At 44.3% G+C, this 22,664-nt stretch overlaps 1 protein-coding gene across 2 annotated transcripts; it reads left to right on the forward strand.

The window, feature by feature from the left end:
- Positions 1-510: 510 nt before the first annotated feature.
- amotl2a (angiomotin like 2a) lies at positions 511-16,155 on the forward strand. 2 transcript variants are annotated; one of them, XM_034039821.3, is made up of 11 exons: positions 511-738; positions 3,834-4,626; positions 5,907-6,117; positions 8,567-8,711; positions 8,860-8,952; positions 11,369-11,664; positions 11,985-12,178; positions 12,355-12,456; positions 12,723-12,922; positions 13,179-13,364; positions 14,090-16,155. In XM_034039821.3, exons 2-11 carry the CDS (start codon positions 3,908-3,910, stop codon positions 14,170-14,172), a joined length of 2,229 nt encoding a protein of 742 aa, XP_033895712.1. In that variant the 5' UTR covers positions 511-738; positions 3,834-3,907; the 3' UTR covers positions 14,173-16,155. The 2 variants fall into 2 exon arrangements, with proteins under 2 accessions (XP_033895712.1, XP_058846011.1); XM_058990028.1 differs by lacking the exon at positions 13,179-13,364.
- The last annotated feature ends 6,509 nt before the right edge of the window (positions 16,156-22,664 follow it).

Below are 22,664 nucleotides of genomic sequence, written 5' to 3' on the forward strand. Positions count from 1 at the left end.
ACAGCAAAATGAACTTGCCATGGTTACAAAACACAGTAAAAAATAAAGTTAGAATATATATGAATTAATTATGTGTAAGAATTCGTATACAATATCATGCTTGTCAGATGCTACAGCTACGACTGATCTGTGTATAAACAGTCAGGTGTCATGCATTTCTACCATGCTACTCAGATAGAGAGGTTTCAATTGCTTTTCCTCTTTATGAGTATTTCTAGTGATTGGTAATAACACCGCTACTGCTGTAAGGTAGAGTAGTCTGCACACTTTGCATCCGGCATGTTTACACAAATGGGTTACTGGAGTACCTTATTTAAATGTACTTGCAATTCTAGGTGTTGGAACTGAAATACTGTATAATTGCTCTGTGCGTCAGCTAGAGGAATTTAGCAGGTACTGCAGCCTGTGTTGATTGTCCTCCCTCTCTCGCTCTCTTTGATCCCAGGGGAATCGGAGCGCTCACATTCCTGGCATTCCATTCTCTCGAAACAATCAGCCTCAGTTATTTATTAGCTCAGCGAGCAGTGGGGCTAGCTCAGTCTACAGCGAGGAAGCGCGCAGCATACATCTACACGCGTTATTACTGAACCACTAAAGTACAGTCAGTATACATTTACAGCTACAGTATACGCGTCCTTACTGTGCATTTACTTCCCATGGAACAGATCGTGGATTTATTATCTACAATCAATTTACACTAGTTTGCCATTTTTAATCTTCATATGAAGTTGTGATCGGGTAAGTCGTTGTTTTTTTATTCCGCAGACCCTGTTCTTAATGGGCAGATCATTTTCCAATGAGTATTTTATTGCATTATGTATTTGATAGGTTTGTATTTTTGTGACGATTTACTGTACCACTTTTAGTTTATAATTATTTACTCGAAGTGCGCTTGTTAGGGACATGTGTGATTTTGGACCAAGCAAGCAAAACCTATTAAATGAAATACAAATTAAATGCGAGGAATAATTCCTGAATTTACGGTACAATCCAGAATTGTATTGGCGCTTTCGCTTGTGGGACTGCGAGTTCGGGCGGATTTGTCAAATTACTTATCATTGTTATTTAGGCTTGCTAATCTTTCTTTTGGCCTCGGGGGTGAAGTCATCGCTTAACAATGTGCACACAAAGGATCGGCTATTTACCAAATAGTTTAATACATACGCACGTATTCCTTTGGCGTTACCAACATTAATACAAGGCGGTGCTTCGCGTTTGTAAGCGTTCCCAGCCCCACAGCCAACCTTATGCATTCTTCTGCTGTCGCAAGCTGTAAACTGATTAAACCGTGAAGAATGCAGTATTATACCAACCACTGAATAACATGCAAAACAGGTACTGTAGTTGCTTTTCTTATTGCCGCGTATATAAAACTGTATGGGTTTGAGGAATACCGTTCCAGGAATGCATAGCGGCTGGTTCCGATTGTATAGCAAGGGGTTTACCGATTTATTTTCACCAGCGTTGTAATTGTGCAATCAGCGTGGTTGTACGGGAGGGCACGTCGGAATGCGCCCCGGGATCCAGCGCTAGGTGAATGAGGACTTAACAACCACTCAGGAATGTTGTTTGTTTCTCAGTCTAGATCTCCTTCGTCAGGTGCCTGTTTCCCAGTGAAAACTGATATTGTCCAAAGGGTGCCTATTAATTGTTAACCCAAGATTCAAAGCAACAACAACAAAAAAAAAGTTTAACTGCCTTTGCTTCAGAGTCTGGATACTATTTAATCTCTTTTTTTGTAAATTTTAACATTTTTATCACTGTACAGAACAACAAAAACCTATTAACTAGCAGTACAACTTTTACCCTTTCCTTATCCTGTTGAATTGTTTACATTTTATATGTTTGATTTTCTTTTGAAGAGGCTAGAGTTAATTTATTCTTATAGCATACTTTTGTATATAAATGTTGATGTGACTCAAATTGTAAAGCAACGAGTCCTGTATCCTCTAGTAATTGTAACAGTAAACATAGTGGTATTGTATTGCCATTTCATATCACAATTACAACAGGATTCAAGAGTTTTCTAATGCACCAAAATACAGAATCCAAAATGGCCTAAATCTTAGATATTTCTCTGTACAACACGTCTTTACATGTATTCATTTTGCCTAATTTAGCCAAAAATGTTCAGCTTGGCAGGTACACTAGTGTGAGCAAGTCTGGGAGAGGCAGGCTTTAGTTTATATATCCTTTTGTGTGACAGCAAGGTTAGTGGACACAGAGGCCCTGTTTAACTTGGCATGTAATGACCTGGAAAAAGCAATCTAAATACTTGTGTGTGCATTTGTTGTCTCCCTAGAGCCCATATCAGCCAATTGGCCACATGAGTTTTGTGAGGGGGCAAGCACAGCAACACCACTGAGTTTTATCGCCCTGAGTATCACAATCAATACACTGCGCTGTATCACCCTGAGTATCACAATCAATACACTGCGCTGTATCACCCTGAGTATCACAATCAATACACTGCGCTGTATCACCCTGAGTATCACAATCAATACACTGCGCTGTATCACCCTGAGTATCACAATCAATACACTGAGCTGTATCACAATCAATACACGGCGCTGTATCACCCTGAGTATCACAATCAATACACTGCGCTGTATCGCCCTGAGTATCACAATCAATACACTGCGCTGTATCACCCTGAGTATCACAATCAATACACTGAGCTGTATCACAATCAATACACTGCACTGTATCACCCTGAGTATCACAATCAATACACTGCGCTGTATCACCCTGAGTATCACAATCAATACACTGAGCTGTATCACAATCAATACACTGCGCTGTATCGCCCTGAGTATCACAATCAATACACTGCGCTGTATCACCCTGAGTATCACAATCAATACACTGAGCTGTATCACAATCAATACACTGCACTGTATCACCCTGAGTATCACAATCAATACACTGCGCTGTATCACCCTGAGTATCACAATCAATACACTGAGCTGTATCACAATCAATACACTGCGCTGTATCACCCTGAGTGTCACAATCAATGCACTGCGCCTGCCAATGTGCAACATTCCTCAAGTTCAAGAAGAGACATTGTTCAGGGCACAGGAAAAGAAAAATGAAAGTCCTCCGCACTACGCTGTTTCAACATATTTAGGTCTAAACGTGTGATTTCTATGGAGATGGCTCCTGAGCAGGCAAAGCCTTGTTGAACACAAGCATGGAATTCGACAAGGGTTTTTTTCCAGTGTTTCACCCAGCACTCGCAAGTCTCTGCTCATTTTCCAAATATCAAACTTTACTGATTGGAATCTGCTGGTTTTTTTTGCTTAAACTGGACTGCAGTGCTTTCCTTCTGAAGAGAGTTTAAACTTGTACTCCTTTAGTAGATGCTGTGCAGAGCAAGGGTTAGGCTTTGCAGTAACAGCTGCAGTTAGTACAGTGCCAACACATTACATTCCTGGTCACTTGTACTGAAGCTGAACTGTTATTGGCTAACAGGCTCAAGCGTTGTTTCTTAGGAATTGCTGCTGCAAAACCTTTCTACTGATCTAGTCCCGTGTACAAATCATCTAGTTTATTATTTTTTTCCACACTTTCCCACTGAATGGGTTTCCTGATAGAATGTTGCCTGTTTAGACCTCAACAATAACAATTCTTTAGCTTCCAAGACAATCAGGTTCACAATTTTAAACACCCAATTATAAGTGAAGCTTTGTGGTTTACTGCTAGTTACCAAACCCTGGTTTTCAAACACAACCACTGACCCCATCTTGATGAGTTCTCATCCTGGATTAACAAAAAATAATTCACCTGATGCCATTTCGCTAAAGGGATTCTTCTCTCTCTTTTCCCTCTAGATCCTGTGAAAACCACCAGCAGCCAATTCCCCCTTGACATTACCAGTTCCTTCTGTAAACCCGACCCCCTCACCATGAGAACCGCAGAGGAATCGTCCGGCACGGTCCTCCACCGGCTGATCCAGGAGCAGCTCCGATACGGCAACCTGACAGACACTCGCACCCTGCTGGCCATCCAGCAGCAGGCCCTGCGAGGGGGAGGTAGTGGAGGGGGCGCGGGCAGCCCTCGCTCCTCCCTGGAGAGCCTGACCCAAGATGAGTGTCAGCTGGTCCACCTCTCCACCAGACAGGAGCCCCAAGGACAGGAGCATCAGGGCGACCACCAGCACTCCGAGAGCTCCCAGCGGTGCCTCTACCAGCATCACGGAGAGGAGCTGCCCACCTACGAGGAAGCCAAGGCCCACTCCCAGTACCTGGCCTCCCAGGGGCTGCAGATGGGCTTCCCCTTAACCATGGAGGACACTATGAGTGTCCACCATGATGATGGCCTGAAGGACCTGAAGCATGGCCACGTGCGTTCTCTCAGTGAGCGCCTCATGCAGCTCTCTCTAGAGAGGAATGGAGCGAAACCCCACTCAGCCATGAGCTCCTCACACAGCTACCCTCAGCTCTCCAAAAACTACGCCCACCAGGGCTCCCAGTTGCAGCAGCAGCAGCAGCCAGCAGACCATCGAGGCCCCCCACCAGAGTACCCTTTCCTGGTCAAGTCTCCCGGGCCCATGCTGAGCCACTCCCAGGAGCAGGGACACTACTACAACAAGCCCCCTCCCTCCTTCCACCATCACACCCACAGGTAAAAACCCCATTGCCAGAACCACTGCCCCTGCCATGGCCAGATACGGGAGTATTGTTCTGTGATAGAGGAGTTTTGCCATGCGTCTGTGCTTCCTTATTCCAGGGTACGCATGTGTGACACTGACCTTTGAACTGCACCTGCTTTATAAAGTTAAAGCACGTGGAGCCTGTTAGTGTTGTACAATTGGCTGGAATCGGGGAGTAAAAACACATGGTCAAACAAAGACCTTCCAGGCAATCTCAATTCAGTTATAGACAGCTGTAGGGGCATCTGAACTAGCTCTGTGTTCTTGAATTCATTAAATAAGCCTCTCCTTATTTTCTCCTTTTCCATGTCTGCCCACTTGGGCGTGGGCTCAGGGTTTTGTAATTGGGGCAGATGTGTCCTAGCCTTCACTGGCAGGAAGCGATAACCTCAAACAGGAAGCCCATTCTTTCCAAGGAAAGTGGAAGGAGCAGGCAGTGCTCACTCGGTCCACATTGTGTGGATCTCTGTTGTGAGTCCACTCCCTGTGCTCTGTCATGGGGAAGGAATTCAAGCAGCCTCCCGCATTGTGTAGTGTCTGAGTGCTGTGGAGGACCGCATGCAGCCTAGTTCTGTCCCACCCTGTCTGAATATACAGCGTTTAATTATTAACAGTAATCCTTCCATATTTACGGATGTCGAAAGGGATGGGAAAGGGGCTGGGTGACCAGCATTGAGGTGCGCTTGATCGCGTGCAGGTAAATTTCCTGATATGAATGCATATAGATTCCCGTGTCACTGTAGTCCTCATCTGTAACTTCCTAGCTATGGTTCAATTTGGCCATACTGACCCTGAAAACTCTGGGTTGGAATGTCTTTACTGACCCTGAAAACTCTGGGTTGGAATGTCTTTACTGACCCTGAAAACTCTGGGTTGGAATGTTGCAAGAAGTAGAATTGCTGTCAAAAATGCCATTGTGACGAAGTACTTTTTATCAGACGCTGATCAAAGCTAAAAGAACAACACAGTACTGGCTTCAGTACTGGACTCTTAAGCTTGCCCTCTGCTACATACAGTAATATTTGTAGAATCACTGAAAATTGCACTTCCATTGCTCCACCCCACCACCCCCCAATACAAAAAGTACTGCTTTATTGTGCAGTTCAGTAGACAGTGATTTTAATGCAGTGCATTTTTCAATGTCTTTTTAAAGTCTCACTGTCTTTAGAACCCTTTCACAGGTACATTACGCAGCCCAGTTTGGTGTTCCTAATCGGGAATTATAATTCAATCTTTCTCTTTACCTCCCTAGGTATGTGCAAGCCCAGCCCCCACCACACCACCAGGCTGCCAGGCACAGCCCTCTCTCTACACTGACCCCTGCTGGAGTGGAGGCCTTCCTAGCTGCCCAGGCAGCCTCATCCAGCAGCCAGGTGGCCCAGATGGAGAAGCTAAGGAGGGAGAACGAGAGGCTGAGGAGGGAGGCGGAGGGGTACAGCGAGAAGGCAGCCCGCATCCACAAGGTACGGAGCCTCATCTCCTCAGTTATTAAGGGATTTGAATGTAAATCACACACTGTAGTATTGTGTTAAACAGTGAAAAATACAGTATTTATTTCAATGGATAACCATGCAGAATATATCCGTGTCTAATTGGTGTCTGCAAACCACAAGGTATTTTGAGCAGATTTCCTAACTTGAAAAGCAAACTCTAGAAAGGTCTTTCTGACGCCGGGTAATCTATTCATTCTCAGGGGCTACCTTCAGCTCTTGTGGGTGTATTACTTTCAGGGTTGATACATATTTGTCAAGGAGCATGAGAAAGTGGTGAACCTTATCTTGCCGTGCTACTTCCTCTTCTCTCTTTTGTTTAAATGTTATAAACAAACCGGGCTCTTTCTGTGGAGTCTTATCTGCTCAACATCCGCAAACATCCCAGCTATTTACTTTCAAGTCTCAACTCCAGTTGCTAACGCACAAACCATGGGTTCAGTTAAGCTCACTCCAGTGTGTTCAGTCTGGCATTAGTCAGCTTGTGCCCCTTTTGAGCACAGTGCTGTGCTGGTGGTTTCATTCCAGAGTGATGTGCTGAGAGGCTGTGTTGTGTCTGGTTTGTTCTGGGAGGCAGGGTGAGGGGGATTATCCAGTGGCATACCGGCAGGATTAGCTCAGAAGCCACTCTGGAATGTGTGCAATTGAGAAATCACAAGGCATCTTTTTTCTTTGCTTTTAATGTTCTTTATTGTAGTTTTTTGTGTTTGTTACCAAGTCATTTGTAATGAGTTGTTTGTCCTCTCTTGAACAGAAGTGCAAGTTCTGTGTTGATGGCAAAGAACAGAAGTAAAAAGCTTTGAGAGCCTTCTATTTAGCCAGCTAGACATGCTTATTTAATAACCTATTTATTTTTACTTGAATTTAGATGTTTTAAGACTTTGTTGTTTTGTGGATTACACTAATGTCACCTGGGTGCTAGGCTGAGACCTCCGAAACCTATTTCACTTGCTCTCCGAGCAACCAGATTCGATCTCTGGTGACCTGAGGCCAGAGAGGCTGAATTAACCCACTCTGCCACCTAGCCCACATTATTTTCCAATATATTTTATTGTTAAAAAAACAAGGTAGGCCTCTTACCTGCTGTTTGGTAGTCATGAATTGTGGGTTATTTTCTTAAAAGCCGGATGTGCTCCCTATTCTGGGGCACTGAATTCCATCACTCCAGAGATATGCAAGGAGACAAGATGTTCTCACAAGCCTGGTCCTTGTTCTATTGGAGGGACAGCACACAGCAGCTGCTCGGAGCTTTTCGTTTTTAACCACAGAAAGGGAAAGGCAGCCTGGACTGTACAGCAGGCTGTTGTCTAAGAGCCCCAGAAAATCTGTGTTTTATGCATCTGTCCACTTCTAATCCAAACGATGGCAGACTGCAGTCAGGGTCTGTGACCTGGCCACAGCTGACAGGGTTTAGGAGTCAGGCGAGCTGCAGGCTGGGGATGAACAGTTGTTATTTGGGTTTGAAAGACCCTTTCTCTTTCACCTCTACCAGTTGTGTACATGTTTCTTCTTGTCTGCATTCTTCCTTTTCATAATTCGACTTGGGTGTAGAAGTCCTTTTGTGAGACAACAAGGCTGCTTTAAGCACAGGCCTGTTTTTGATTTTATTTTTGCTCAAGCCTGCTAGGCCCCATCTGAAAATAATTTGCAGGCACAAGTGGGGATTCCTGGAGATCTGGGCCCTTCTTTGGAGTTGTTTAAACAGGGGCTGCTAGTCGTGAGGGCATAGCGGGAATCTTGTTTACAGCCGTAGAGGAATGTCTGTGAAGCTGCTGCTAGCCTCATTTTAAACCCCCCCAATCTAGAGTGCTCGTGCCATCTTCTCTCTGTTAGCAACAGTTAGTGGTGACCTCTGTCTTTGAAGCTACTGCAGAAAAGATTTAAAAGTGCCTTGAGATGTGAACGTCACATGAACCAACATCACAGGCAATGCGTTTGGCACCTTTGCTCGCACTTAAAAGATGGATGGGGTCTAAATTACAGTATCTCACAGAAGGGGCAGGGCCTTTACATGCAAGTTTATGGTCTCTAAGGCTGTGCTTTAGTTCTATTTCAGTTGCCTCTGTTTCAGATGGCATTGCATTGAAACGACACATTCTCCACTCTTGCGTTCTCGTTTTCAAAGAATGATAATGACACCCTTCACGGATTACACACATCTCTGTACAGACCGGGGGAGGGAATCTGCTTGAGCAGATAGATCTGGAGAAGGATCTTGCTGTGGCTGTTCCACCTTAGTTAGCTACTTTTAGAATCCATTGTCTTTTGCTCACTGCATTGGCATGTGCTCTTGAAGACTAGCATTGTTAAACATGTGTCCGCGTTAGAGTATTGAGCTCTATCCATACAGGTTGTGCATTGCGCTGGTGACTGGTTAGGCCTGAGCCTCAGAGTGTAACTGCATGCTGCTTTCTGTTTATAGTTGGAAATTGAGATCCAGCGCATATCTGAAGCCTACGAGACATTGATGAAGGGCTCTGCAAAACGGGAGGGTCTGGAGAAAGCCATGAGGAACAAGATGGAGGCAGAGATCCGGAGGCTACACGATTTTAACCGGGATTTGAGAGGTGAGGAGGGGTGGACTGACCATGTGTCACAAGTTTAAAAATGATCACTGAAGAGAGCGAATTTGTTCCAGTGATGCTATGAAACTCATCATAGATGTGCCGAAGACCTGCAGGGTTGTAATGTCTATTTTCTCTCCATCTCTCTCAGATCGTCTAGAAACTGCCAACAAACAGCTGACAGCGAAGGAGATGGAAGTTTCAGATCAAAACCAGAACAGCATGGCCAAGCTCCTAACACAAAGTGAGCACAATAACTAACTAAAGAGTTTTCTTCAATGTCTGCTTAGTTTTCATCTGCTTTCATGTTTAAGTTTATTTAAGAGAGGGTAAAAGCTACATCCCTTTAAGCTGTGTTTGTGTGCAGGGGAGAGTTCAATACAGAGTTATACAGCAGGGGTTGGTTTTTGGCAGCGACTGTTTCTCAGGGAATTGGGTGGTTTGGACTCTGTTCAAAGACTGTGTTGACACTCACTTGTGTGTAAAACTCAGAGGAACGAGGACATAGCAGAACAATTCCAAAACAAAACAGAAACATTTTTTCAGATTTCACAGAAAAGCAACATGCTTTGGCATTTACCGCCTGGTAACAAATGTACCCATATTTTTAGAATTTCTCAGAAGCAGAGCTGATTTATAAACATTCCAGAAACTGGAGTTGATGTGTGTTTTTTTTTTTTTTTTTTTTTTTTTTAAACACTAAATTGCTTTCATGTGCTTTAAATAATAATATTGTTGCGTACCAGCCAGCTAAGTTTACTGTAGCAGAGGCTGGCCAGAGAACTGCCATTCCAGGAAAGGAATGCTGTTTTACAAAGAGCTCTTGGAGTCTAGCAGCACCAGTCTGTGCTAAAGAAAGCACTTTGTTTGCTGTTCAAATGATTGTTTTCTCTTTTAAAGGTATTTAACAGGAAGAAAATTCACAGTAAAAAAAATAAGGAAGACAGGGATGTGCTTTTATTGGGGGAGTTTGGTAGTGTAGAAGGTAATCAGTAAAGCAAAGGGGGAGGGGAGATAATGGACAGCCCCTTCCACCCCCTCTCCTGCCACTTGAACGGAAGCCATTATTCACAGCAGCCATAAACCCGGCCTGAATTCCTACCATTCCTCAGGTAATTCTGGCTGTTTCCTGGTTTGAGGCTATACTCCCTCTGCTGCTGGCTGCATTGCACTCTCCTTAACCCCCTACAGGGCACACAGGCCTCCCATTCAGCCCCAGCTGTCCCCCTCTGTCCAGGGTGTCTGTCCCCCTCCAGGACAGGCCAGGCGTTGTTGTAGCTGTGCTTCTCTCGGGCCTGGGGAGCGGGTGGAGAGAGGGAGGGATGGAGTGTGCTTAGAGAGGCCTGCCTGCCAGCTGCCCCTGGTACTTCCCCTTTCCACACACTGTGCTTGAAGAGTGACGAGCTACTTCATTAGGACTCTGCTAATCAGCATGGAGTGTCCTGCCAGTTCTGCTTATATAATGAATTTGGTGTTAATTACGGCTTTTTGCTCTAAACCTCTCAAAGGAAACATTTTTGGATTTATTTAAAGACTTTTGTAGGGAAAGTTGTCTGAGTTGAATTCTTGTTTCCCGATAGTTTTCAGGGAATAAGTTTGATAAAAGCCCTCTACATTGAAAACTAATACACACAGGAAAACCTAGAGAAGGTGGCAGTCACCAAAATGACTGTTGTGGCTGATTGAGACAGGTGGCCAGCTCATCCTCATGTCTAGAAAGTAATAGAAAATACATTGTGAGCCTCTACCTGATGTGCGTTTATCTCCAGATTTAAACTTATTGAACACGTTTATCTGATGAAACGCACAGAGTTTGGTAGCACAATGTTTGGTGGCACACAGCTGGAATTTTCCACAGTAACTTTCCATAAGAGAATACATTCCTCAGGAGGTTATTCTTGGCTGGATTACAGCTGTAGCCCTTCCCTAATTCTCTTAAGGCTGCTTGTTGAGTAAGTCCCCAAGATAAATAGGCAAGAGTTAGCCTAAGTTCTTTCCGACCACTGGAATGTGGGATATGTAATCCACGCCCTCTCCACACACAGACACATACAGATACGCACGCACACACACAAATAAAAATACACGAAAGCACACACACACACACACACACACACATAAAAATACACGCAAACACACACACGCACAGACACATAAAAATACACACAGACACACACACACATACAGATACGCATGCACACAGACACACACACACATACAGATACGCATGCACACAGACACACACGCACACACATATAGAGGCAAAAAGAGAAGTACAAGTTATTCTTATTCATACATCATTAGCTTTGTGCTTGGCAGGGCCTCTGCTAACAGCTCAGATCAAGAAGGATAATGATCAATTTCTTTTTAGGTTTACGGATAAGCTTCTTGTGATTCATTTGTATCTAGTTAAAATATAAATTATATTTTTACTTGTAGGGTTAAAACCAATAAATAAAAAATAAAGCATAGAATCCTTTTCATTCAACATCTCTTTTTTTTTTTGTAAAATGTCAGTTAACCTGTTTTCAATGTAAGATTTTTAGTATGATGTGTACAGTCTCATGGTCTGTGTTTCAATGTAAGATTTTTAGTGTGATGTGTACAATCGCGTGGTCCTTGTTTCTTTCTCCTGACTGTCCTGCTCTCTGGTGTTCCAGGCCGCACGCTGCAGTGTGAGAAGGAGCGGTCTGAGCGGGAGGAGTCAGCCCTGCGCAGCTCAAACGAGGAGCAGCGCTGCAGGCTGCAGGTGCTGGAGCAGGCGCTGGGTTGCGCTCAGAGCAAGGTGGCCCGGCTGGAGGAGGAGTTGTGCAGGAAGAGAGCATACGTGGAGAAGGTGGAGCGGCTGCAGCACGCCCTGTCCCAGCTGCAGACAGTCTGCGAGAAGAGGGAGCAGCTGGAGCAGAGACTGCGCACCCGGCTGGAGCAAGAGCTGAAGGCACTGCGCTCACAGCAGGTAGGAGGAGCCCCGGGATACTGCAGGCCCCGTCAACACTGGTCCCAGGGATGCTAGTAAGGCTTGATGGATCACCGAGGCTGGGGGAACCACCAGTGGAATTAGAGTTAACAAGTGGCAGGGTTTGGATCTGCCACACCAAATTATAAATTAAGTAATATATGTTGCCTCGATTTAAAATACCTATTCAATTTGTAACAATTTTATAAAGTGCTTTTTGTGCGTTTCAAAGCGCAGTTTGAAAGTCAAGTACTTGCCATCAGCAGTGCGTGCAGCATGTTGTTCACTGTATTGACGCCCCCCCTCCCCTCTCCCCTCAGCGTCAGGGCAGTAGCCAGGGCCTGCCCCCCCCCTCGGAGCAGAGCACCCTCCAGCTGATGGAGTGTCTGCGTGAGAAGGAGGAGCGCATCCTGGCTCTGGAGGCCGACATGACCAAGTGGGAGCAGAAATACCTGGAGGAGAGCACCATGAGGCAGTTTGCAATGGATGCGGCTGCCACTGCTGCAGCACAGAGGTGAGCACACTATTACTATTAATATAACTGGTTCATTGTTTACACCACATTCATACGTTGCTGACTGAGTAACGCATCTGTAAAGTATAGGTCCCCACGTAGATACTCTGGGTGTTTAATGATCCGTGGTTACCAGTAGAATTTGTTTGACCCTGTCTCGTTTCTCTTTCATGTAGAGACACTACCATCATCAACCACTCCCCCCGACACTCTCCCAACAGCAGCTTCAATGAGGACCTGGTCTTGGCCAGCCACCGCCACCAAGAGATGGAGAATAGGTGAGAGACACAAGCTGCTCTGTAGCAAATCTCTAACAATCGGACTACCTCTGGGGTGAGAAGATCACAAAGAGTATGTTGAAAACAATACCACATTATGTTGTAAAGGCACTGAATCCGCATGAACATGTTTCTAATAAGAATGCCAGTGATTAATGACACCGCAGTCAGCCTCTTTTTGCCACCCCTAGTGTGTTGCATGCCCATTCTGTCAATGTGTCCCTGGCAGTCACTCACGGCTGGGTCTCTTGTCTGTTTCCTCTCAGAATTCGTGACCTGCACACTCAGATCCTGGAGAAGGACGCAGTGATCAAGGTGCTGCAGCAGCGGTCCCGTCGAGACCAGGGCAAGGGGGAGCAGCCTGTCCTGCGGCTGGCCAAATCTGTCCCCTCCATCGCCAGCACCACCGCGGCCACACCGATCTGGCACAGCCCCGGCTGCACCGCTGTGCACCGAGGAGCCATGGGTAAGTAACAAGAACCCACTGTAACAATAACTTTGATATTCAAATGAAGCTCTAAAGCCAGTACAAAGACCTCATTCTTTTGTAACTGGTTGAAGGTATTTTACTGGTTGTATCAATTTCTGTTATGCTTTTAGTGTTCACATTATTCTGTTTTAATCTGGACCAGCTTCGATTAATTAATTAACAATAATGTAAATTTATTAAATAGCTTAATCTCATAAGGAGCGCGTGACTGACTCCTCTCCTGTCCTCACAGTTAAGAGCCTGTCGGACGACCAGACAGCAAGCTCCTCCTCCACCTCTGTGCCCCTGACCACTCGCTCCAAACACGGCAGTCAGGATGGGAGCACCCAAACTGAGACAACCTCGCCAGAGCCCTCCCCCAGCAATGAGCCCACTGCCACTGCCAGTGAGGAGCCCCAAGCAGCACCCGCCACTTTCGGTACGCCCCACAGTCCCTCGATTTGGAGAGTGGAGATGTGTCTGAATCAAACACCTTCACTGTGTGATAGGAAACGTCAATAAAGTGATGCCTATTGGGTCATGCTTCAATCGTGCAACTGATTTCTTGTCTCTCCAGCCCTGTAACTGTCTGGAAACTCTAGCCGGTTGATTAACCGTCTCCCAGTAGTTGCAAGACTGAAGTATTAAGCAGCCTTTCCACAGCTGATTGTGAAGAGAGGGGTGAATGTTGTGTAGTTGGGATGGAGTCCTGCAAAGTCCCTCTCCCAGTTACCAAGCTGTGGGTCCTGGCAGGCTTGTTGCTTGGCAGAAGGTCTGATCTGCAGGAATCCCAGCTATGCATAGTAGATGAGACCTAGGTGGAAAGGGGATGAGAGATTACTCTCCTAATCCTGCCCAGCGACGGCGAACAGGAGCAGGAAACTGCCTTAAAACTGTACTGCCATTCAAGCAATGCCAAGCACTCAATGTAGTCTTCAGGGCATTGTATATGGACAAGCACCAACAAAGCTTTGTCAAGAATAAGATTCAAGTAATATTTTGAATATTTGTGCATGTGTTACCACATTAAAAATGTTATGTACAGAACCAAAAATATTTCAGAAGCCCATAGTTTGGCATTCTTTTGTACAGATATACATGTTTTTTAATAAAGTATGCAGTGAAAGTTGACTCCCTGACTTATCTGTCTCCCTCTCCCTGCAGATAACTCGGAGCAACTGGCGCCCTTCAGTGCCTATAGGAGCCTGGACATGCTGGAGGGAGACATGGTTGAATTTCTTATCTGAGGAATTCTGAGAGATTTCAGAAAAGAGCGGTCTGGGCCAAGCTTCACTGCTGAGGACCCCCCCCCCCCTCCCTCCCTCCCTCCCCCTTGGAACTTTATGTGTAACAAGGTGACAGTGAGAGGCGGGTCTGGGACGATAGAAACTGATCTCCAAACCAGCGCTCTGCTGCAAGAAAAAAGCAAGGAGACTGAAGAACGTTGAGAAAAAAATAAACATAAACTGGACAATGAAGTAAATGCTGTGAACTGCAGGCATACACAGGAAGACAGATGAGCTTGCTCTGTGTGCTGGTCTACAATACAATGAAATCACATGGAGAAGACAGAAGCTTAAGGAGGCTACTCTTGATAGTTTTCCTTTGCCTGTTGCAAGGGATACTGTGCAAACCCCTGTGTTGCGTGGGACAGTATTTTACACGGACGCTGCAAGCGGCTCAATGGAGTGGATAACGGACGTTGCATATTTTATATGTTGTATATTGCTGCTTCTTGTGAGAGAAATATGAACGAGGGAGGGAGTGTGTGAGCGGAACTTATGCAGTACATCATTCGGGGCTTTTGAAAAATATTGCTTAACTTACTATATTATTATTATTATTATTATTATATATATTTTTTTCTTTACCAAAGTCTTATTACCCTGTCTCCTATTTAATTTTTATGCCGTTGTTTTTGTGTGTCTCAAGTTCTGTGAAACAATCTTTAGTGTTCAGGAAGCTCATGTCTCTTTACATGAAAGCTATCCTTAGATTCCCATCTGTGACTGTAACTCTCCAGTCGCCTTGGTTACCAGGTCTGAGCGGCCTACGTATGTACGGGCTACAGTAGGCCCTGTCTCTTTGAAATGGTGCGCTAGGTTGTTCAACACTTCACAAGCCATACTACGAAGGACTATGTGGCCTTTTTGGACCAGAGTGTTCAAACATTCTTGGCCACTTCCAAAAAAATGTATGTATTGCTATTTTTGCTTTTGCTATTTTTAATTAAAGCTAGCAAGTGAAAAACAAAGTCTTTGATCTTGAAAGGGCCCTGTAACAAATGATTTCCTGTTTAACAAAAGAGGCCCCCTGTAAAACTGAAAGCCAACGCTACATCAAATTGACGATCGGTTTGATTAATAGCCTGGGTGGCAAAAACTGCTGTGCATTGTCACATGTTACTAGCATGAAAGTAAAGTCAAAATTCAAAGCAAGATCCCTGTTGACAAACAGCAGTTCGGTCCCGACCATGAAGACTGTAGACGTGCATGCTGCTAGTCGTTCCTGCGTTCCAGGGAAGCAGTAACAGCCAATCCCAAATTCCTCCTGACAGATGGAATGTGACTCAAAAGCAATAGCTAGTCCTGCCTATTTCAGATGCCCTCCTTCACTGATCTCAAGCATCTCAGTGTTGCTTCTTTTAGTTGTGTTTCTTATCCCGGGTGCATTCCCACTGGCAGCTGGTTGTGTCTAGTGCTGGTTTCTAAATCAGAGAGGCATTGAAGCACGGTAACTCTGGAGTTATCCCACTTCTGCCACCATTAGGATCCTTAAACGCACTGGGAACTGGAAAAGATTGGCCATTGGTTGTATTGTTTTAAAGAATCCCTTTTTGTTTTGTATTTTTCAAGTGCAATGCATTTGCTGGCCAGTGCTTTGTATTGGAAACTGTAGTGTGCCTCCATAACTTTTTGTGTTCTTGTTGCTGTTTTGTGCTTTGTTTACAAAAATAATATTGTGAAGTGAGAAAACTTAACTTAATATATTTTGTATAAATATTTGTATTCAATGAGTATTTAGTCACATGAACATCATGCCAAAGACAATTTGATGCATTCTTATTAAGTTATAACAGTAAGTATTTAAAAATGTAAACTTGAGCATAGCAGTCCACCACATGGTCTGCCCATACTTGGAGGTTGCTGTGAGCTTCTTTCTGTGGGGTTTTTGTATTGAAATGTCGGTCACATTTCATTAATAAAATAAAAATGTAATATATATATCTACATGTTTTGTGTGCTTCTTTTTCATGTACTCCTTGCTGTGGATGAATGTGTTCATGGGGTCTGGAATCCTGCTGTTTCGTACTGCTCTTCACTGTAGGTTAGATACACTGCTGTACAATAGTTGCATTCAGAGCCTCTAAAGCATTGCTACCTCCTTGCTTTTAGTATCACCAAGCCATGTATATAGCATTCATTTTGTATTCCATGGATTTCTTATTTGTTTAGTTAGCAGACGCCTTTATCCAAGGTGAATTATAGAGACCAGGGGGTGTGAACTATGTATGAGCTGCAGAGTTCCTTACAACAATGTCTCGCTCGAAAGACTGAGCACAAGGAGGTTAAGTGACTTGCTCAGAGTCACACAGTGAGTGAACCGGGATTTGAACGGGGGACCTCCTGGTTACAAGCCCTTTTCTTTAACCTCCGGACCACACAGCCTCTTATGGGCCACTTTCCATTGTAGTTGGTAGAATTCAATGGTTCCTTAAAAGCCTTTGGGCCCCATTCATAAAAAAAATGGGGCCTTTTTTTGTTAAAGATAATTGATTAATTTAATCAAGCTTGCAGTTGATGAACCCTACAGTGGATTAAACATTCAGTCACTTTTCAGAGCTCCAGTATGTAATCTAAGTGTATGTGTTTTTTTTGTTTTGTTTTGTTTTTTTTATATAAAAAGTCCTTACATTGTTCTGAAATATATCAGATTTTAAATACAAAATGAAGTTTAGGAAATCTTAAGACCGCGTAATTGATGTAAATGTAGATATTGGACAACAAACATTCTGAATAGTTTTTGGCGCTGCTGTATTTATGTAAAAAATTCCATGAATGCTGTTCTGTACCAAGCTAGATGTGTTTCCATTGCGTGAAGTAGCCCCCTCCCCAGAAACCATGTGAGGAGTGAGAGTGCCGGAGCCTCCCGAGGAGGAAGGGATCCAAAAAAGGAAACGAGTAATTGGGAGCGCCCTCCACAAACACCTGGCAGCCAGTAGCGATTCAGGGTGTTTTCCTTTCCTGCTCTCCTGTCTGGGCTGAGTGGTAACCTGGTGTTACTGTGCAAGCCGAGATGAGTTATAGCAGAGGAGGGTGGGGGGCACTCTGTAGGTTTGTAATGGGAATAACAAGAATTCCAATAAACAAGACAGGCCGTTCAGGCAGTTCTCATTGAGCACCGTTCACCTTGTTTGCACCTCTTTTAAAAAAACAACGGTGCATTCAGGAGCTCTTAAATTAAACGCCTAGGTTATTTTTTTTAACCTTTTTAACATCAGTGTTTTGTTTTCATTTTAGATAAATCTAGCGTTCACATGATGGCAAACGGTTTGTGGATTCAGGCCTTCGTGTTGTGTTTCTTAATTCTTAGTTGTAACAGGATCCCAGTGGTATTTTCCTTATTGTAAGGGATAGCATACATGCGTAGATTTAGTTCAGTGTCTGCTGTGTGTCGACCTCAGGACTCTGTGTGTTTCGGGGCAGTGTGCCCCTGTGACTCTGGGTGTGCCCCTGTGACTCTGGGTGTGTCGGGTCAGTGTGCCCCTGTGACTCTGGGTGTGTCGGGTCAGTGTGCCCCTGTGACTCTGGGTGTGTCGGGTCAGTGTGCCCCTGTGACACTGGGTGTGTCGGGTCAGTGTGCCCCTGTGACACTGGGTGTGTCGGGTCAGTGTGCCCCTGTGACACTGGGTGTGTCGGGTCAGTGTGCCCCTGTGACACTGGGTGTGTCGGGTCAGTGTGTCCCTGTGACTCTTAAAGTTAAATTATATGCAACTGTCTGAATATATTTATTTGAAATAAATATATATATATATTTTTTTTTTCCAAGTCATGTATAACTATGAATACCATATTGGTCAAATGTTTTTTTTTTTTAAGTACTCTAATTTAGGTCCTTCACTTTGTAAGTGCATAACACAATTGAAACTTACCGAATTAGAATTAGTAATATAATGAAACTGATGGTAACCCTCTGAATCATTTCTATGAGTTTCTCATATAGGACAACTGTTTAAAATAGCAGAGTTCTGTAAAACACAAAGTTAACTAAGGACCCTGTTATTCTAGGTTCTCCAGTTACAGAAAGCAGTATTTATCTCCCATGTCTTGTGTGCAGTAAGAGAAAAGCCTTCTACCCACTTCCCTTTTCTTTCTGTGCTGTGTAATTCCTAGTAATTAGTAATTCCTGTTTGCAGGCTTAAAGGAATTCCAGACAGTTTGGGAGTGATAGAATGGCTTCTGGATGTTTAATCTGACACTGCCCTTTGGCTACAAAGCGAGACTGATGATGGGGTGGACTGGGAGGAACAGTGGCACAATGCAGTACAATGGGGTTTCCCCTCTATAGTTTAACATCAATGCATGACAGGGCACTACAGTGGAACAAATGCCTGCATTATAACTCATCATCCATCCATCCATCAACAGTCCAAATCACCTTTGACCATTGTTCCATAGTCCAATTTCTGTGTTCTTGTGCATATTTTAGTCTTTCAGTCTTTTTCCCCTTTCTTAACAGAGGTATTCTTACTGCAACACATCCTTTTTCAAGAGTGACCTTCGTACTGTTGATTTGATGGACAACGACACCAGTGCCTTCTGCCAGTTCTGTTGTCAATTCAACGCTTGTCTTCTTTCTATTTCTTAAGGATATTATCTTCAAGTATTGCTCATCCTTGTTAGTCAGCTTTTTGGGTCTTCCAGTCCTGGGTTTGTCAATTACAGATGATTTTTCTCTGTGCTTGTTGATTATGCTTCGGATACCACACCTTGAAAATCGAGTGATGCAAGCTATTTCACTCAATGTTTTTCCTTCTTTATGCAAGTGAAGGTTGTTATAATAGTAGAAAACACTAGTGGAGGCTTTGAGTAAATTGTTGATGCTTATAATGCATCAGAGTAGAAAAATGCAACATAAGAACTCAAACGATCTTACTCGTTTGGTCGTTAGTAACTTATTTATCCCAGAATCTCATCAAGCAGCTTCTTGAAGGATCCCAGGGTGTCAGCTTCAACAGCATTACTGGGGAGTTGGTTCCAGACTCCCACAATTCTCTGCTTAAGACTTTTGCACAGCAATATATTGTGAGCGAGCTTGCCACTCACTCAGGTTCGTGCCCCTTTAAGAACTGAGACCCAGCATACAGAAATGGATTTTCAAAGCGCGGTTGCGCTATTTTTATTAAACAGAAACAAAATAAACACAAAACAAAAACCTAACTCCGTTTTTGGAGCGCTTACTATACACACTGGAACCTGACTCACTCGCAGGACGGCTAAGCCGTTTACCTGCCCCAAACCTTCACAGGTTTAAACTGTACCTCTTTCTCCTGACTGCTCAGAAGCAGAGCACCTCTCCTGCTTCCTTCTACTCAGCAGCCCGGAGCATTCTGGCTTCACTCCTTAAATACCCTGCACCTGGTCCTAATTTAATAACAACCACCAGGTGTAGGGGATAATTAAACAATAAACAAATACAATTAAACTAAAACCAGTGTGCATTTTCACCTGTTTTCTGCGCAGGGAGGTTTTAACCCCCTCCCTGCTGTCTCACAATATATATAGAGAGAGAGAGAGAGAGAGAGAGAGAGACTTTGACTTTTTTGAGTTTTAGTACTCCTTTATTAAATCAATCATTTACAAAAACACAAAAAACCTTTGATTAAAAATAAAAAAAACAAAAAACAAACAGGCCATCTCTCTGGCTCTGGGGATCAATCAAAACCAAGAAAAGCTTTTTATTAAAAACACTAAACACTACAAAACTTTATTTATTTATTTATTTAATAAAAAAGTATTCCCTCCACTAACAAAATCCAAATGCTTATACCACAAAAACTCTTTAGTACCAATTTTTACACATTGAGAAGTAATTCCTCCTCCTCGCTGACCTCACAGAGGGCGTTGTTAATCCCCCACTTCATTTTAAAATTCTCTAAATCCCTGGTCAGTTTGTAAAAAGCAAAATCAATTTTTATCCTGCTGACCACCAACACCCTCCAAATACTCAACACATTACTCGCTCCAGCCCCCCCCCCCCCCCCCTCCCCCTCCTAGCTTTATGAGACTTCAGTATGGCCAGTTTCGCTTGACCTACAATAAAATTTGCCAAGCAGCAAGTGGCTCTTCTGTTGGCTGAATATCTGAAACCAAAAACAAAAATCAACTGCAAGAACTCAAACCCCAAAGTGACCAATATGTTCTGAATCAAATCAAACAGGGGCCTGAGTCTCAGACACTCAGTCAAGGTGTGAAAAACAGTGTCCCTCTCCTCACAGAAGGGGCACTGTTCTACTATTTGGGGATCAATCTTATTAACGAAGGAGTTGGTGGCTATGATCTTGTGTAGGATCCTCCACTGCAAATCCCCTGAGTGCTTTGGAATAGGGGGTTTATAAAAGGACCTCCTAACAGGAGAGATAGAACCGGGGACAGACAGGTGTCCTTTCCAGACAGTGTCCGGCAAATCCCTAAGCTGATTAAAAACATACACCTTAAGGCATACTCCATACAGCTGCTTTTTCTCCATAGTACTAAAAAAAAGTTTTTTAAAATTCTTGAATGACAGCAGCTTCCCATCCTGCTCTTCCCTCCCCTCACAGACCCAGGGAGTCACAGCCAGGTCAGGGAACACTACCGGCTCCTCTGGCAACTGACGCTTTGTTAAAAAACAATTTATCAAGAGTGCAAACCCCGGAGAAAATGAGTCTCTCAACTCCTTCAGGAGCCTATGAATGACTCGGACTGAGCAAACGCCCACCTGTGCAGCTACCTGCTCCCTAGTCCTCCACTGGAAAATGTTAAGATCCATCAAATGCCCCAGCCTTGTAACTCCAGCCCTTGTAAAGGTAGAGAACAAGCTGTTTGAGGAAAAAGCCTGACAGGGGAACAGCGGGTTAAAAAATAAGCGAGAGAGAGAGAGAGAGAGAGAGAGAGAGAGAGAGAGACTTTTGACTTTTAAGATCCTTTATTTAAGATTTAGCAATATTAAAAAATCCTAAAATACATCATGTTCTCCTTAAAAATAGATTTTACCAATATAAAAGGATCATAAAAAATCAATTAAAAAAACACAGTGTTTTCTTTCTGTTAAAAACAGATTAAAGCCAAAATTAATAAAAACACTGTAAAACAATAAAAAATAAAATTAAAACTAGAACAAAAACTGGAGCTCCCCCTCCTCACTCACAGCACACAAGGCGTCTCCCACACACCACCTCTCCTGGAAGTCCTCCGGGTTATTATTTAGTTTAAAAAATTCAAAATCCACTCTTATCCGGCTGACCACCAAAACCCTGAACTGCAACACAACATCAGTCAGCCCGGCGCCAGAGATACTGTTCTTTCTGGATTTTAAAATGGCCAATTTTGCCTGACCCATTATAAAATTAATTAAAACACACCTGTTTCTCTTTTTAAAACTGTAGGGAACCCCAAAGATAAAAAGCTCTTTTGTGAACTCCTCGCCTAGGCCCTGCAGGAGCTCCTGTAGGAGATGGAAGAGTGGTCCTAGCCTGACACACTCACTATACATGTGAAACACTGTTTCCTCTGCAGAGCAGAAACAGCACTCTGAGCTAATGCTAGCATCAACTCTGTGGACCTGCCGGTGGACACAATACAGTGCAGGATCCTCCACTGCAGGTCCCCCGCTCTCTTGGTGAGGGGCAGTTTATACAGCACCCTCCATACTGGCCTGCACCCCTCCTTTACCTCCAGACATGCCCTCCATCTTGAATCCACCAACCCCCTCAACTGGTGGGAATGTGATGCCTTCACACAAATTTGGTAGATCTTCTTACTCTCTGCTGTATGAAGAGTTAGATCTTTAACTGTGTCTAGGTTTAATAACATTCCCTCGTTTCCTACACCCTCCTCTCCTTCACCTACTGCTGGACACACTAGCAGCCCTGGAAAGATGAAGTCTTGTCTCTGCCCTCTCACAGCCTCCCTGAGCTCGGGGGAAAGACAACTTCTCAGTTCACTGACCATTTTCTCTGCCAGTCTCTCAGAGTGCCAGCCCAGCCGCCCAGCCAGCTGTGTAGCAGTCAGCCAGCAGGAGAGCTCAAAGTTGATAAGATGTCTCAGCCTGGTCACTCCTGCCCTCACAAAGCTGGCACAGAGCGTCATTGACTGAAAGAAACGTACAGGGAAGAGCGGATTGAAAAAAAGGGGCTCCTCCAACAGGACCCTGCCTGTCAGGGACCCCTCATCTCTCGCCACCCTCACTGCCCTCCAGGCATCTAAAACACTCAAGTAAAAAGAAGAGAGACCTACTTTAGCTAGTCTGGCACTCTCAATTATAAACAGGTGTTTGTCTATCCCCAGCCCCCCTACTCTGCTGAGGAAAAAACAAGCTAGCCTCTTCCAATGAGCCTCCTCCCCAGCATGCAGGAGCCTCTGAACCGCCTGCAGTCTGAAGGCTGCCACCCTGCTGGCAATGCAGACCAACCCCTGCCCCCCTTCATCAGTGGGGAGATACAGGACCGCTGGCCTCAGCCAATGTCTCCTGCTCCAGA

The sequence above is a fragment of the Acipenser ruthenus genome, chromosome 17 (genome assembly GCF_902713425.1).
Source record: "Acipenser ruthenus chromosome 17, fAciRut3.2 maternal haplotype, whole genome shotgun sequence".
Taxonomy (NCBI): domain Eukaryota; kingdom Metazoa; phylum Chordata; class Actinopteri; order Acipenseriformes; family Acipenseridae; genus Acipenser; species Acipenser ruthenus.